This window comes from Peromyscus eremicus, chromosome 8b (assembly GCF_949786415.1).
Source record: "Peromyscus eremicus chromosome 8b, PerEre_H2_v1, whole genome shotgun sequence".
NCBI lineage: Eukaryota > Metazoa > Chordata > Mammalia > Rodentia > Cricetidae > Peromyscus > Peromyscus eremicus.
The window spans coordinates 48454635-48472928 of record NC_081424.1 but is presented as its reverse complement, the minus strand read 5'-3'; the positions used below and the strand labels follow the sequence as shown (position 1 = coordinate 48472928).

The following is an 18294-nucleotide window of genomic DNA, read 5'->3' as shown; positions in this document are numbered from 1 at the left end:
TCTTTCCTGGTTCAGAGACCAAGTTAGATGCTGGCATTTACATTCAAAAACAAATCCTGGACCATGTGTATGGTGTATGAGAGATATATCTGTGACTCTTCAAGAAAACTCAAGCCAGACATGGTGTCACACATCTGTAACCCTAGCGCTGGTGAGGCTGAGGCAGGAGGATTATTGTGCTGCCAGTTCAAGACCGGCCTGGGCTAACTAGCAAGACCCTCTCCCAAAAATAACAGGAAGAAAGGAAAAGTTCACGGTATAAAGTTAGGAATTCATGAAGGACTTTAATATATCTGGCTAAGTACTTAAACTTTTTAATTTTTCAAAAAAAAAAATTGCCAAGCTTAGCATTGCATACCTTTAATCACAGCTCTTGGGAGCCAGAGACAGATGGATGTCTTGTGAGTTCAAGGCCGGCCTAGTCTACCTAATAGTAATAAGTTCCAGGAAAGTCAGGGCTATGTAGAGTGACCCTGTCACAAAAAAGCAAAAACAAAACACGGTGTCACACATCTGTAACAAAAATTTCTATGTACTGTTCCTTTAAATTATGTGCACAGTGCTGAGACTGCACCAGGAAACATATAGAACCATCTCAAACTACTGTGTGAGAGTGCTGGGCCAGACTGGCTGGTGACCGTGATGCTCTCCATCCCTAGAATGGCTATACACAGCGGGCATCTGATGATCTACAGTCCTTGTGAAGCCCACAGGTCTGTCAGGCTTCCGTATAGTTGAAACAATTTTCAGAATAATACTGATCTTATTGTCTTTCCAGTATGCTAACATTGGGAAAATATCATAATCCATTGAGTCACTATTTCCCAAATGACCACTGGATAATGATTTTTTTTTTAAAGTATGCAGGAGTAAAACTGCACAGTAAAGGAACTGATAACCTAAGTCCCAGTCCTGGAACCCACATTTTGGGAGCAGAGAACCAAGTTCCTTTGAAAGTATCTCCAAACATTCACAAAGATGGACAGACAGACAGACACACACACATACACACACGCACACACACAGAATGTGTGACTTGAAAGCAGAAGGGGGACTGTTTGAGGGGAGAAAGACCCATCAAGGAAGGGAAGGGGAGAGAGGTGGGTGAAGGAGGTAAGGGAACAAATATAGCAGCTTCTGGTGGTGGCCTATGTGTGTGAAGATGTCCTGGAGCCCATTGTCTTTTAGACAGTCGGTACAGTTAAAGTAGAGAAGTCTGAGTCTGCCACGGCGCCCCTGAGTCAACCTGAACCAGACCTGCGGTGGTGTGAAGAGTCAGGCAGGCCGGCTCAGCTTTGGTGGGGAGATGAAGTCTCTACATTTGCTGCCGTGGCCCTTTGTGTCTTTAAAGTGGATTGTAGCCTAACTTTTAGAATTGTCTCTATCTTCTTGACTTCTCCGAATTACCACCTTCAGATTCCATACATTTAGACATTTAAAACTAACTTAAATGTAAATTATATGTAAGAAAAATATAATGGGGAAGACAAATCTTTTACAAATGACGCATTTTCCAGTAGGAAAGTGCTATTAGATGGTTTATGCCTTCCCTTCTGTAATTACTATGGAAAAGGATTCAGTAAACGGGGGAAAAAAAGATGCATTTCCTACCTCTGCACTGAAGTTCTAAAATACATTGAAATTCAAATGACCAGCATTATTGAGGTTTAGTTCATGCCCACCCACCCACATTAATTTTTAATAGTACTAATTGAGAAGGCAGTTTTTCTCCTGGTAAGTGGCCTGAACGACTCAGCAGAGCCCATCTGATTCTGAATGATACCCCTTCAGTTACTGATGTCCCCTTGCATCACAGCGTTCATTTTTCTTGGTGTAAATAAACGGAAGGCTTCAGAGGACCCTTTTAGGGCCCTTGAAACTCCAAGTCTAAGTGGTGTTTAGTGAGTTCTAAGAGCTATTATCTTTAGAAAGGGAATCATCTATTCCCAAAAGCTGTTGTTCCTCAGTTTTTATACTCAAATGAAGGAGGAACTTAGATTGACAAAGTCTATCGTGATTATGCAGTCTGGTCATGCATCCCTCCAAAGACCGCGCTGCCTGGGGAATCTGAGTGCACTTGACAACTAGATCTTCAGTGTGTCAAAGTGGGAGACGGGGTGAAGACAAAAACCAGATCATTGAATAGAGGAAAGTGATCGTTATAATTGGTTCTGGGAAATGTTTGTTTTCGTTTTTACTTTTGACATGAATCTATCTTACAATCTCTGGACTCACTTAGAGAATATTGTGTACATAGAAAGTACATAGATATTCTATAAAATCCTTTTACAGAAACGCTCTCTCCACCAGGTGTGATGTGCGTGCACATTTTAATCCCAGCACACAGGAGGTACAGGTGGGTGGATCTCTGGAAGTGTGAGACTAGTTTGGTCCACATAGTGAATTCCAGACCAGCAAGAGCCCCATAGTGAGACCCTGTCAAGGGAGGTGGGGGGATACTCTTTGTCTTCAGTTCCTCACCATTCATTATTCTAATTTAGGAAAAATGATGACTTTTTTTTTTAATGTGTATGTGCACCTCATAAGTTCATGTGCACTACATGTACGCTGGTGCCTGCAGAGCCCAGAAGACCCCAATAAGTGACTTTGCTTAAGTAGTTTTTCTTCTTAAAGTTCTATTTCACTGTGTCAGGTGATTGGGAGTTTGGTTTTTTTTTGCTTTTGAGAAAGTCTCCAGGATCCCAAACTTACCATGAACTGTAAATTGGAGACTGACCTTGAACTTCAGAGCATCCTTTACCTCCCTAGTGCTGGAATTAAAAGCATGTATTACCTACATTCGGTTTATGCTAGGGATCAAACCCAAAGCTTTGTGTATTCTAGGCAAGAACTCTGCCAACCAAGTGATATCCCGAGGCCGGCTAAGGATTCTCTAAAAGGTCTTTAGTGTGCGGTCTCATTGCTGACTTTGTGACTAGCATCAGTAAGAACTCCTAGGAATGTTCTATAGAGCAAGGCAGGCTCACACACAGAACATAAACCATATACCCAGAAGGCAACAGGCTTCAGTTGCCCGACTCTTGGCCCTTTGAACCCCTCCCATACAGCGCCATGACTACACACTGACATGATTTAAGGGCTCTGGCTCTTAAGTCAGGTAGTCCGGCTTCTTGGAAGACCTCAGACATCAATCACCAGTTCTAGGCCCAGACCACTATGTCCAGAGCTCTATAGCCCATCCATCTCATCCTAGAGGCCCCAGTGCAGTGGCCTCTCAGATGCATCATGTTCTCCCCATCAAACCATGCTGCAGTCTTGACTCCTAGATGTCGTTCTAATCTGTCCTCTCTCTATCAGTCCCCACCCTCAGCCCTTCTCTACTCTAGAGACTGGAAGGCCTCCCTTTACCTTATAGTCATCCCATTGTGTCCCCTGGGAGCCTCCCTATGGTTCCTAAGATAAGAACTGAAGTCCTTCATGGCACCTCCGGCGGCATCCTGAGCACTTGTATCGTTCCTCTGGGCTCCTAGTAAACTCCAAAGCATTAGCCACCACTTAGCCTATGGGGAAACCTCACCTGACATTTTTACGTTGAGAAAAATCTTCCAAACTGTAGCACACATTAAGTTGATGGGAATTTTTTAGATAAAAAGAAGCTACATTTTTCTCCCAAATCTTGAGGGTAGTCAAGACCAAAGCATGGCTGGAGCTGAGCACTCTTCCCTTTTCTGAACACCTAGTGAGTAGTTTAGCAAATGGAAGACACTCTGCAAGACAACCTCCTAGGCAGCTAGCTGAAGCTTTCAGGAAGCATCAGGTGGACTGCAGAACTGGAGCACACGTGTGTGAATACACACACGTATGACTGAGTACACGTGTCAGTGGACAGCTTCTCCGAAAGAAGCATTTGCAAAGGTCCAGAGCAAAGGTTCAAAGCTTGCGGTCCACCAGCCTCCTGACCTCGCTGACCAGAGATGAGGCTGCCCGGTGTGGAGCTTGTAGAATAGGGCCAGGGCAGGGAGCCCTGCATTCTCTCAGAAGCCCTAGCACCAAGGACCTGGGAAAGGCTACCTTTCCTCAGCAGCTCATCCACAAGTTTCCAAGTGAAACTTCTTGTCTCACTGACCCAACACCCTTGGTGAAACAGGATGGTTCTCTAACTGGTTTTAGAAATAGGATCTTGCAAGAAGCAGCAGAAGCAGCAGCGGTTTTCTTTTCTTTTCTTTTCTTTCTTTTTTTTTTTTTATTTGGTTTTTGGAGACAGGGTTTCTCTGTGTGGCTTTGGTGCCTGTCCTGGATCTTACTCTGTAGACCAGGTTGGCCTCGAACTCACAGAGATCTGCCTGCCTCTGCCTCCAGAGTGCTGGGATTAAAGACGTGCGCCACCACCTCCCAGGCAGCAGTCTTTTCTTTTTTGGGGGGAGAGCTGAGGACCGAACCCAGGGCCTTGCGCTTGCTAGGCAAGCGCTCTACCGCTGAGCTAAATCCCCAACCCTAGCAGTCTTCTTTATTCTGATCATATGTAGATTTTGGAATAAACATCTCTTTATTGGTTAAAAAGAAAAAAGAAAAGAAAAAGAAATAGGATCTTGCTATGCAATCCAAGCCAGCCTTGATTACAGAATGTTCCTGACTCAGCATCCCAAATGTGAGGATAATGGGTGTATGAAACAGGATTTTTGATAATGCTTGGATTTTAGAATAGGCTAGACACTTTGTAAAGATCACCAAACTGACAGTTTTATATCATGTGTGATTGTCACATGCCAGTAATGCCACACTTAGGTAAAAATCATAGCTTCAAGGGCTGTGTGGACTACATAAGAACCTGTCTGAGAAATAAATAAAATTTAAAAATTAAGTAGACATTTAATGTCATAAAATTATATTATTTGTTATGCCTTGTTTACATTAGAAAAATTATTTTTCATAGCTAGGCATGGTGGTGCACACCTATAGTCCAATCTCTTAAGAAGTAGAGACTATCGGGAAGTGCTGCACACCTTAACCCCAGCATTTGGGAGGTAGAGGCAGGTGGATCTCTGTGAGTTTGAAGCCAGCCTGGTCTACAGAGCAAGTTCCAGGATAACCAGGACTAGCTACATAGAGAAACCCTGTGTTTATTTAAAAAAAAAAAGTGGAGATCAGAGAATCCAGAGTTCAAGGCCAGTCTAGGCTACATGAGACCCTATCTCAAAAAAGAAAAAAAAACGAAAAGAAGGAAAGATCACTTTCCATCTAGTGCAGTGGTTCCCAACTTTCCTAACGCGGCATCCCTTTAATGCAGTTCCTCATGTTGCGGTGACCCCAACCATAAGATTATTTTCCTTGCTGCTTTATAACTGTAATTTTGCTAGTTATGAATGATAATGTAAATATCTGTTTCCCGGAGGGCTTAAGCGAACCCAAAGGGGTCTGGACTCACAGGTTGAGACCCACTGATGGAGTGACTGTGTGTCCCTCCTGTCCGTCCTCTGGCAGGGATCCTGGGGTTGTGTCCTTTCTACATATTTACATGTGGAAACCCCCATCTTTGTGGGGGCTGGGATTAGCTTATGCCTCTGGACCATCACGTGTCCAGGTTTATTTTTTAGTAAGTGCGCAGTCAGAAAGTCTGGATCAGCGTCAATGTACACGCGCAGCGTGAGTGGCCCAGGGACCGAGAACCGTCACACGCTTGCCCTCTGGAGTGATGATCACTCTGTCCTATGGTGAGTGGGAAGGGACATCAGAAATGACTGGGAAGAGAGAGCTAGAGTGAGGTGGGAAGGCCGAGGCTGAGGAGAGCGCGCGCTGGCCGAAGGGTGGACGGGGAGTGGTGCCGTGCTCCAAGTTCGTGCTCCAAGTCCGGGTTGTGGGTGGTGGGACATAGGTTGAGTTTAAGGGCAGAAGTGACTGGCTCCCCACAGGGACACCCACCACAGACAGGACGCTGACTTCAGAGCAGCGCCAGAGGGGGAAGACACAGGAGCGAGTGGGCAAAGCCAGCCATTTCCAGAGGAAGAAGGGTGGGCACTGAGAGGGCACCAGGCACCACACGGGCTCCGGAGTCCTCCCTGCCAAGGGTGGGTGCTCAGGACCTTGCTAAGCCGTTTTGACTAGCAGATGGCAGGGGCTGGCTGTGGTGGGAAGGAGGACAGACCTGTGTCAGTTCAGCTTCATGGAATAATGTGGGTGCCCTGGGGAGGAGGGGGGGTGCAGCAGAGAGAAGGCCCTTCTGTCCCTTGAGCAGGGCACCCAGAACTGCTCTTTTGAGACCCCAGAGCCCTCTGCCCCCCCTCGCAATCGTCTCCGGTGAACCCCATGGAATGCTCTAGGTATTTTGTCTTTTTTTTTCTGTCTGAGAAAAATGTTTTCGTCTCCAAAAATAAAAAGTTTTAATTGATCAGTACATCTACTCCAGTGTGACATTTTTGTTTTTTTCTCCTGGGACAGGGTTTCTCTGCAGCCCTGGCTCTTTTGGAACTTGCATTGTAGACCAGGCTGGCCTCAAACTCAAGAAGTCTGCCTGCCTCTGCCTCCTGAGTGCTGAGATTGAAGGTGTTCGCCACCTCCGCTTGGCAGGAAAACACTCTAAATCATGTTTTCCTTGATTAAACCACTGTGTTTCTGTGAAAGCAGAAATCATCGTGTGCATCTCTAAAAAAGCAGTTTATAACATGGAGTGGTTATGAAGCTACCCTTTAGTTGTTGAATGAACCACGCAGTCACTGGAAGAGATGAGCCACTGCTGGCCTTGGTGGCAAACACACTAATCCCAACCCTCCAAAGGCTCACACGGCTGTGCAGAGGCACTTCAGCATTGCATTCACGGCGCTTGTGCTATGAATCCAGACCAGGGCTGCGGTGAAGCCAGGCCACACAGCACCTCAGATCTCCCACATGTCTAACGTAACCAGCTTTGGCTGCTCTGTTGAGAAATGCTTTGTTTTGCCGTTCTTCATGCCCTTTACAATCAGTTAGGTGCCGCTGTATGGGCTGGGCTGTGTCCCCACTAAAACACTGACATTGACGAGTCCTCTGGGGGACATTTCCGTCACCACAGGTATCCGTCAGGTTCCCTTTGTGTAGCAATATCTGCTTACCACGGCAAGTCTGTTCTCCATTTCTCTAAATTTCCTGGATATATTAAGGACTCAAACAGCAAAACACTTTGGTGGGTTGCTGCTTTCACTGAGCATAATTCACTCTTGTCTCTTCCGTCTACAATAGTTCCTTTGTTCTGTTTTGTTTTCATCCTGGAAAAGTCTCACTGTAGCCCAGGCTGGCCTCACACTCTCAGTCCTCCCATCCCGCCTTTGAAGGGTTGGGATTAGTGCGTTTGCCACCAAGGTTGGCAGTGGCTCACTCATCTCTTCCAGTGACTACGTGGTACCTACCACAGCCTAACTTCAACAACCAAACCATAGCTGGGTCGTTTCTGGTCAAACCACTACAGACATTAATGTACAGTTTTGGGTAAAAGTGCATTTTTATTTATTGGAATAAATGTATCTAAGCAGCCATTGGGTTGTATGTAGTCTCCAGGCTATCTGTACCATCTCACGAGCTCACCAGCAGCATAAGCCAGTTCCTTTTCGTCCTCGGGCCCCACCCCCCATGAGTGTGGGCTGACACTGTTTCTGTTCCCCTGGGGGCTGGCAATACTGACCACTGTCTGTCCACTTACCATCTGTCTTTCCCCTTTGGTGACCTCTTCAAGTATGTCTCACTTTGCATCACTTTGCAGTTTATTTTGTACTGTTGACTTTCAGAGTCCTGTACGTTGCAAGTACAGACCCTCTGAGGAGTTGTGAAGTTTCCGATGTTTTCTCCTAGTCCTTAGCTGCCTGTCCATCCTCTTAGTGGACTGTTCCCGGAGCCAACACTTGGAATTTCACAAGTCGGACATACCTCTTTCTCCTTTTGCAGACCCCCGGGATTTTTGTTTGTTTTTTTCTAAAATTCTTATAGTTGTGTGCTTTATACTTAAGCCTGTGGTGCATTTTTAGTTTGTGCATGAAAGTGCTGGCCTCTGGAGGCCCGGCTGTCTGCTGCTGCGGCTCTGCTGCCCTTGGATCATCACCCTGCTTCTCTCAGTGTTTGAGCTCCAGTCCCAGGCTCTCTTCCGATAGCAGTCTTGAATTCTGTGCCGCTCACATCTGGGCTTGAGTGGAGGGACCCATTTCCCCACCTTTGCGTCCTTTTCCAAAACCTTAGTCTACTTTTTCTGTCTTCCACACATTTCTACTTCTGCCTTCCACACATTTCCAAACAATCTTGTCTGTCTACAGAAAGAATTCTTGCTGAGGCTTTGGGATTCAGCAATATGTATTTTTCCATATGTAAACCCTACACGTTTTGTGAGATTTACCTGTGTATTTCATTATTTGGATTGTAATGGTTCTGTGTTTCATTTCCATGTTCATTCCTCGTATATGGAATGATACAATAGTTAGAGTTTGGGATTTTGGTTTTTGATACATTTTACACCTTACTAAATTCCTTTATTAGTTATAGAAGCTGTTGAATAAATTCCTGGATACTCTCCGTTACAGGTTCGCTTCCTCTCGTCCTGGGTGTAGACTTTCATTTCCGTCTTGTTTTGGTTTGCTGCCTGGCACTCTGGGTGCTGCTGGAGGGAAAGGCGCACTTCTTGGCCTTGCTCCTAGTCTCAGAGAAAGCAATGCTGACCCCTGGGGTGGGCTTTCCTGGTGTGCTTATGGAAAGAGCCATCTAGGGCTTTCATGAACCTGGGAGGTTCCAGCAGCTTCTCCCAGTAAACAGATGGGGTCCCAAGGACGCCGGTTGGGCTGACTGAATAATAGAAAGCACAGGATTTGAAGTAGGTGCATTCACATTTAAATTTCGACTCCTCTGCCTTCTTACTTACAAATCTCAAAATCCATTTCCTCCTCCACAAAAGGGAGGCCCGGCTCCGTTGCTGATGGATATGCAAGCCTTTGTGGCTCTGGCTGTAGTGAGGAGGAGTCTTGCTGTGACTCCTCCCAGCACTAAAACGGTTCTGTCTCGGTGGAAGATTGGTCAATTCTCATGAATCATAGTGTTTGCATTGGGGATCTTTAAAGGACTTGGTGGTCCACATGTATCTTCCTAGGACTGATACTTGGAGGTACACTACTCGGATTCATTCCCCAGCCTCAGCAAGTCACTCTGAGTTACCCTAGATGACATCATCTGAAAACCTGAGTGCTGGCCGGTCCTATTCCCAGGATTGTTGTGGATGATAAATGAGTTGATGTATGTATCATGTCTAACAGTGTCTGACACGCTAGCCTTGATGAAGTGTGAGCTGTGAACATGACTATGACGTTAGGACACATTCTTATTTGTGGAACACCTTTCTTAAAAACAAAATTGTTTACTTTGCAGATTTTGTAAAAAATGGATTTGACCAACCATGGACTTATTCTACTGCAGCAGTTAAACGCTCAGCGAGAGTTTGGGTTCCTGTGTGACTGCACGGTTGCCATCGGCGATGTGTACTTCAAGGCACACAAATCAGTTCTTGCTTCATTCTCCAATTACTTTAAGATGTTGTTTGTCCATCAGACCAGGTAACTAAAGCGGTTGATAATAATCTAATGGCTGTAGACCTCCTGACTCTGGGTCCCTCTTCCCACTGAGCACACTCTTGGCCTTCATCCAGACCATGGGTCTCTACCTCTCCCTAGGGTCTAGGTACCCACCCTACCTCCTCGTTAGCCCCCTGTTCCCTGTCTTTCTTGGTTTTTAATTCTTCCCTTTGTACTTGAGAGTCACAGAGTCCCCCCCCTACCTACCTGGCTCCAGGCAGCCCCTCCCTTCCAAGCTGCCTTCTGTGTATCACCTTTGAATGGCAGTTACGGCCAGGAGACCTCCCTGGCCCCAGTCAGTAAGTAAGCCCTCCGGCTCCTCCAGGCCCAGGCCCCTGAATACCTGACTTTGAATACTTAGTTTCAAATGAGAAGCTGGAGGGCACAAATTCCATTTCCCTCTTTTCTAATGTAAAAATCTCTGTCTTGGCTCTCCTGGTTTTTTGTTTTGTTTTCCTCTGATTTCTCCTAAATGAGATTCTTAGAGAGAAAAATCTCTGGGTATGTAAAGAAAATAATCTCCCCCACCCTCCCTCCCTCCTCTCTTCCTCGCTCCCTCCCATCTCTCCATTTTATTCTGTACATTGCTCTTCTCTCCCCTACCCCTCCCCGCCTCGTCTGGGCAGGAGACCTTCCTTGACCTTGGCAGCCCCTGGAATACAGCCCTCTTCTCTGTTCCTTGAACCTTCTTAAAAGGGCCGCCTGTGCCTGCGGGTCTGCTCATCCCACACTCTTCCTGTCCATTTGCACTGTGGTTTTCTGTCTCCGCTGCAGTCACGTCCCAAAGGGCCCCTCTCCACCCGAACACTGCCACCCTCCTATTCTCCTGCGGTCCTCACCTGTGACTAAACGCCCTTGATTCTTCTCCTCTGCGCTGCTCCTGGGGCCTCCTGAGCCGCTGCTGGCCTTGCACACTGACTGTGGTGGGTGGCTCATCTTCTCAGACTTTGCCTTCTCCGGTGGAAACTTTCAGGTTTCAGCTCCAGCCTCCATCTCTGTGTCTGCAGATCCCTGTTCCTAAGTGCCCTGCCCCGGCTGCCCCCCCCCCCTCATTTTCTCATTGGACATGGATAGAGCTGAACTAAGGCTCTCCCCCAGAAGAGCCCTGGCTTGCCTGCTGTGTTCTATCTTCACGTAGCCCAAGCTTCAGGTCTACTTCAGGTCTAGTTCAGATCATGTCGTTTCGCTCTCCAGGTCATCTCTTCAATACATGACCCATGCGCTCTGTCTTTCCTATCTTGTAACTATTCATTTCCCACATCACTGTCAGATTAATTTTCCTACAGACTGCTTGGGTGAGGCATGCCTTTGACCAGAACTCAGGCAAGGGCAAACTGGGCAGATCCCTGTGCACAGCAAGATGGGTGTCTAAGCTCCTTAGTCTGGCTCCTGGAAGTGAGACTCTCACTTAAAGAGTGACTGACCCTTGTCACCTGAGCATCTCTGGGACACCATCTTCTCTTTGCCTAACCTGAACCAAACTGAGTGTCCTGTCCACTCCCTGATGTCCCTAATCCTTGCCTCCTTCTTAGTTAAGTAGACAGAAGCTTCAAGGATGGCTGTGTTGTGCTGCTTACAGCAGCGTTTCCTCTACACCACTGCTCACCCCTCCCCCACTTGTAAATTGCTGTCACTCACCCCCCACCCCACCCCCACACACTTGTAGTGAGTGGCTGAGCCGTGAATTTTGCAGATGTCCTGGGACAGGACAGGGTATGCCTGAGGTGTGTGCTTCTAATAGCCACTTGATAAACATCGGGAGGAGCAGAGGGGCCAGGAGGAGGTGACTTAGCTGTGAGGAAGAGCTACTTACTGTCTTCTAGCAGTGAGAACATTTCGTTTAAGCAAGACGAGCGATGCATTCCTGTAATCTTAGCACTTGGAGGCTGAGGCGAGGAAGTTGTCAGATCTAGACCAGCCAAGACCCTATCTGAAAACAAATTGGCTTATATACTGGGCATCCTTTATCCTTTATCATCATTATGTTAAAGATGTTATTTGCAGCCATTAATCTCAACACAGTAGCTGGGCGGTGGCACACGACTTTAATCCTAGCATGCAAGAGGCAGAAGCAGAGGCAGGTGGATCCGAGTTGGAGGCCAGCCTGGGCTACAGAGTGAGTTCCAGGAAAGGCACCAAAGCTACACAGAGAAACCCTGTCTCAAGGGGAAAAAAAAAATCTCAACACAGTGAATTGAATGACCTTGAAAAAGAAATGTCTAGCTAGGCAGTGGAGGTACACACCTTTAATCCCAGCACTCAGAGGCAGAGGCAGATGGATCTCTGTGAGTTTGAGACCAGCCTGGTCTACAGAGTGAGTTCCAGGGCTAAACAGAGAAACCCTGTCTCAAAAAATAAAAACAAAAAAAAAAAAGAAAAGAAAAGAAATGTCTTTAATTTTGAAGTGTAAAAGACAATGTAGTGGGTTTTAATTAGATGCAAGAAACATCCCTTATTTTATATGTAGGGCAGTGAACAAATGTCTAAGGAAGGGAAGTGATCTTTGTGTTGGCTTCTGCCGAGGCAGCAGCCTGCCTGTGCCACCGAGGCAGTTACGTCATCACCCGTCGCCAGGCCTTTCCGCAGTCAGCTGTGCACATGTGCACCCCTTAAAAGTGCCCGCCAGGCCCAGCTCACTCCTCTGCCTCCTGCTCCTCTCTCGCTCTCCTCGCCTCTCTTCTTCCTCTTGTCTCTGCCCTGTCCTGTCTCTCTGTGACCTCCTGCCTCTCTCACGTCCCCACTCCAACATGGCTTTCGCTCTTTCTCTGCCACCCTCCCCCTCCCCCGTAAACCTCCTGCACCTCCTCTGTTGCACATGGCATGTTTGCTTAGTGGCATACCTTGGCAGGACCCACCAAAAGGTGCCCACTTTGCCTTTCCTTTTTTTTTTTTTTTTAAACATTATACTTTGTATCTGAAAACACCCACCTGATGGCTGTCCTTGTACACCCCTAGATGCAGAATTCAAATTCGCTGTCACAAACAGAGCAGAGACCAGCCCACTTTTAACCAGCGCTTCCTGCCTCCTGGAGAGGCACTTTGTTCCAATAGCCAAAGACTGAGCCCATGACTGGATCTTTTCAGCTTTAGAACATTTCATGTCCTGTAGTTACCACTAGGTGTCTCTATCTTTTCTCTGTAGACCGAGCGCTCAAAAAACAAAACTTCATGCTAAGAATAACCTGCTGAGTATGGAGGCATGTGCCTTTAATCCAGCACTTCAGAGGCAGTGGCAGGTGGATCTCTGTGAGTTCAAGACCATCCTGGTCTATATAATGAGACCCTGTCTCAAAAACAGAAAAGTTAAGCATTATTTAAAACAGTTTTTCTAAAATCCTAGCGGGGAGACTGAACATGGAATTACTGGGAGCAGCTGTGCAGTGGTGTCTGTGGCTGTACTAACACTCCCTTGCCCTTCTCCTGCATAGAAGTGAGCTACCTGGCAGATGTCTGTCCATCAAAGCTTAGGTGGAGTTCCTTGGGTGTATTGTAGAAGATGGGGAAGCAACAGTCATGTCAAGTGGATGGTCCAACAAGTCCTGAATAAAAGGAGTACAGGATTTCAGTAGCGGAAATGTCACGGAAGGGACTCCCAGCTTCCTCTGGGAGGGGAGGGTTTCCCAGCACTCCCTCCAGGCCTGGCTGAAGTGAAGAGTGTTGACTCCCCAGTTCCGTCCTGTTCTTGCCATCAGGAACTTGTTTAGAACTGGAAAGGCTTCTTACTCTCAGTAACCACTTACAAGCAATCAACAGCGTGACCTGTCCAACCACAGTGAGAAACTACAAAGCCCTTGTGGAAAGGGGCTCAGCTGGGCAGACCTTTGTGAGTGCTGAAAGGAAGCCCCGCCTGTACTTCCCTCCTCTCTTGAGGACCCCGTTCATCTCCCTGAGAAATACGCATCTCAGAAGGCCTGCGTTTCCGAGTTCCCTGGGTCTCTCCTGATCATGCCAGTGGTGGGTGGCACACACTTTTAGTTCCAGCACCGGGAGGTAGGAGGTGGATCTCTGTGAGTTCCAGGCTAGCCTGATCTACATAGGATGCACAGGAAGATCTTGTCTCAGAGGGACAGACTAAAGATATGAACAATCTAGCAGTCTGTGTCTCTCTCTCTCTCTTTTTTTTTTTAAGAACACACTATCGGGCTGGAATTCCCGCTCCTTCTGTGCTGTAGGTGGATGCTAGGTTGTGTGTCTGCCTTGTGCTGTTTGACTTTGGTGTTTTGTAGTTAAATGTGACCAGTGCATGGAGTCTTAAGTCTTCATGAAATACACCTGGATACCTGTCCAGTAATTATTCATATATGTCCTGTCAGAAGTCCATCTTAAAATCACATTAGCTTTTCCTCTTTTCTTTCACTACTTCTTCTTTTTCCTTAGACAGTGTCTCACACTGTAGCTAGGCTAGCCTTGAAGTTCAGATAATCCTCCTGCCTCGTCCTCTTGTGTGCTGGGATTATACATCATGCCTAGCCCATCTGTTTTTATTTTAACAAAATAAAATGGTAAATTTGGAAGATTGAGTATACTGTAAAAATTTTAGAATGGTGAGATAATTGATTTAAACAATGAACATAATTGTAATTGCTAAATCTGCCAAAAAGATCTTTAATGTCAAGAGTTTATATAATCAAAATTACTGTAAATTTCAAAGCATTCAAGGAAACTGTTTCTGAAAATGCATAGAATATATTCACTCCATGGATGATACTGTATGCCTCCTGCACTACAGAGACATGTATCTCATTGGGCTCAGCATACATTAGAACTTCTTTCAGGAGCGATGGTCTGAGGAGAGTCCCCACTTCTTCACTATTGCTGTTTGTGGGGGAGGGTGCTGTTTGTGATGTCAGTCTGAAAGGTAGACAGCCGTCTGTGTGGATGGCTTGCCACCATTCAGATGGGACTAGTGAAACCTAGCATCTGCCCCACAGAGCTGTTTTATTGCTCGCAAGGATCTCCGTGGGGCTTTGGAATTAAGTAGGCCTAGGTTCAAGTCCCAGCCCTGCCACTCACCAACCCTGAGGTGAGCAGAGTGCTACCCATGGGCCTCCTTGGCACCTGTGAAGGACTGACTGTGGGCAGTTGGTAGAAGGGCTGTAAAGCACACCACAGGACCCCTGGGATGCCGACATCATTGGTGAAGACTGTTGTCCACACTGCGTTCCAGTGCCACCTAGTGACAGACACTGAGGAGGTGACCGCTCAGCCCCCTTGCTGGAGAGGTCGCATCCTCAGAGAGCTGTGGACCTCCAACAGTTTGAGTGCCCTGCTCTTATGTGTTGTTATGCTAGTAACCACGCATGTGTCAATTTACAGCTTTCAAGGCTTTCTAATCAGATTAAATTCTTTTGCTTACCTCCCACGGGCTGCTGAGCTCTGAACTGGGTCCATACTGAAGCTGGGTCAGCCTGATCCACGGAAGTGTTCTTCCAAGGGCCTTAGTTGTTCTCCAGGCTTTGTTTCCATTTAATCCGAGGCTGGTGTTTCTTCATGGCTTTCTACTGTTTTTCAGTGAATGTGTTCGTCTGAAACCCACTGACATACAGCCTGACATATTCAGCTACCTGCTCCACCTGATGTACACCGGGAAGATGGCCCCACAGCTGATCGACCCCGTGCGGTTGGAGCAAGGGATCAAATTCCTGCACGCATACCCCCTCATCCAGGAAGCCAGCCTCGCCAGCCAAGGCACCTTTTCCCATCCCGAGCAAGTCTTCCCGCTGGCCTCCTCTTTGTACGGCATTCAGATCGCAGACCACCAGCTGAGACAAGCCACCAAGATGAACATGGGGCCTGAGAAACTTGGGCGGGAGCCTCGGCCTCAGGCGTCCAGGATGAACCAGGAGCCGGTGCCCGAGACCTCACAGCTGTCGCAGCTGACTGCCAACCTGGCACAGGTGAACCGGACAAACATGACTCCCGCCGACCCCCTGCAGACCTCACTGTCACCCGAACTTGTCTCCACGCCTGTTCCTCCCCCTCCTCCTGGGGAGGAGACCAACCTGGAGGCCTCTTCCTCGGACGAGCAGCCGTCGTCCCTCACCATTGCCCACGTGAAGCCGAGCATCATGAAGAGGAACGGGAGCTTCCCCAAGTACTATGCCTGCCATCTGTGCGGCCGGCGCTTCACGCTGCGCAGCAGCCTGCGCGAGCACCTGCAGATCCACACGGGGGTGCCCTTCACGGCCGGCCCTCCCGGGGAGGGCCGCGGGCCCCTGTCGCTTTGCAGCAACGCGGCCGACCTGGGCAAGGAGGCTCTGGAAGTGCCCGAGGCGGGCATGATCAGCGACAGCGAGCTGCAGCACATCTCTGACTCCCCCATCATCGACGGGCAGCAACAGTCGGAGACACCGCCGCCCTCGGACATCGCGGACATTGACAACCTGGAGCAGGCGGACCAGGAGAGGGAGGTGAAGAGGCGCAAGTACGAGTGCACCATCTGCGGCCGCAAGTTCATCCAGAAGAGCCACTGGCGCGAGCACATGTACATCCACACGGGCAAGCCCTTCAAGTGCAGCACCTGCGACAAGAGCTTCTGCAGGGCCAACCAGGCGGCGCGCCACGTGTGCCTCAACCAGAGCATCGACACCTACACCATGGTGGACAAGCAGACGCTGGAGCTCTGCACCTTCGAGGAAGGCAGCCAGATGGACAACATGCTGGTGCAGGCCAATAAGCCCTACAAGTGCAACCTGTGCGACAAGACGTTCTCCACCCCCAACGAGGTGGTCAAACACTCCTGCCAGAACCAGAACTCAGACGTGTTTGCCCTGGACGAGGGCCGGTCAGTCCTCCTGGGCGGTGGGGACTCGGAAGTAACTGACTCTGACCATCCCGTGTTAGCCTCCATCAAAAAGGAACAGGAAACTGTGTTACTAGACTGAATGTTACTTGTCTTTTTAAAAACTGTCATTTTTACAAAGAATCTCCCCCCAACCCCCACCCCAATTCGGGACAGTTTCACCATGGCATGATACAAACGGGCCCCACTCCCTCCCTGGCCCCTTTTTCTCCCAGCCCCATCTCCGCAAGGCTTTGTGCATTAGAAACCTGGACTACATTTACTTTAATTCAGGGGATATTGGAAGGATAATGGTCAGTAGTACTTATAAAGAAATAGGTTTTGAGAAGTTTTAGATTATTTTAAAAACCTACTTGGAAATAATTAAGAGTATATAATAAAACAACTAGAATATAATTTGGTAAGCTAAAATTATGACTGTCCCTGGGTAATAAGTCTTCCTTCTCAAAGAAACAAAGTCAGAAAATACAGCACACGTCTTAGAGATACAGCTGGGCTCTGCTATGCAAATCTAGAAGGTGTGGGGGAACTTGAAACCCAAGCAAATGTTTTTAATATTAGCCCTCCAGGTGTCTGATTTCAGAATGTATCCTTTGAGATTATGTCCAGTTAAGGAAAATCACTAGTTAAGAAGTCGACTTTAACAAAATGCAAAAAGAGTAATAATGTGATGGCAATCTTCATTTTTGGATCAAACCTGACGGGCTGTGAGTTTGTATGTGAGCGAACACACGGATACTTGCTACACACAGGAGAATTGATGCACACGCTTTACCCGATGCTGGCCTCTTCCCAGGATGAACAAGAAGATGTCGGGTTTTGGTTTCCGACAAGCTTGTTTTAAAATCGGCTTTGAGAACATGGTTCTCTAGAGTCTTTCTGAACAGCAGTGACGTGCCGTTTCCTAGCAGTTGCCAGTGGTGAGCGTGTGTCAGTCAGCCGGCTGCCTGTAAAGTCAGTGTGCACGCTGCCAGGACGGGACTATAGAAGTACGCATCTTATAGGAAAGCTGTGAGCAGAAAGTGTGGCTTTAATGAGTGTAAAAGTTGATGCTGCCCGGTTTGGTGGTGCCCACCTATAACCCCAGTGCTAGGGGAGGAGGGCGGGGAGTAAAGGCAGGAGAATTGGGAGTATGAGGCCAGCCTGGGCTACGTAGAGAGACCTTGTTAAAATGCAATGCCCATAGTTCACCGGTGACATCTACTAAAGCATCAAAAATAACAAAGAGAAATCAGGATGACAAAAATATTAATAATAATCTAATTTCTTCTTGGAGGAGAAACAATTGATTTTGATGTGTATCCTCCAATTTTTTTTTAACACCTGAAATTTCCCCCACTGGCCTAACAACATTGAAAGTTGTTCATTAATCTTTCCTTGGGCCGATAAGAAAATGGTCTCACAGGATGCAACGGGAGCCAGAAGTGAGGACTACGGGGCAAGGGGCGGGGCTAGTGCATAGCGATACCGTACGTGTATGTTAGAAACTGAATATCCCATCATCCTCTTCTATGTATAGTTGAGTTCTCAGATTTGTAAGTTTTTATACATCCTTTCATTGAATAAACATTTAATTAAATGGGCATGTGATTTTTCTCTTGTGTATTTGCCTACCCAAAGAACACAGAAAGGGGGCATGTGGAAATCTTGCATCAAGAGTCATTTTAAGGCCAGGTGGTGGTGCACGCCTTTAATCCCAGCGCTCAGAAGGCAGAGGCAGGCAGATCTCTGAGTTCAATTCCAGCCTGGTCTACAGAGCAAGTTCCAGGGCAGCCAGGACTGTTAAATAGAGAAAGCTTGTCTCAGAAAAACAAAAACAAAGAGTCATTCTAGCTGGATGTATGCCTGTCAGATAGACCTCGGGAAGCTCCCCCAAACATGGTGCCATTGTTCACACCAATGAAGTAGAGAAGTTTATGATTACACTGGGTCATGAATGTGTGAGACTCCTATGAG

General features: G+C 47.4%; 1 protein-coding gene across 1 annotated transcript; it reads left to right on the top strand.

Moving 5' to 3' along the window:
• The first annotated feature begins 9066 nt into the window (after positions 1-9066).
• On the top strand, positions 9067-17917 carry Zbtb2 (zinc finger and BTB domain containing 2). Its single transcript, XM_059272389.1, has 2 exons — positions 9067-9518; positions 15049-17917. Exons 1-2 carry the CDS (start codon positions 9346-9348, stop codon positions 16418-16420), a joined length of 1545 nt encoding a protein of 514 aa, XP_059128372.1. The 5' UTR covers positions 9067-9345; the 3' UTR covers positions 16421-17917.
• Positions 17918-18294: the final 377 nt, after the last annotated feature.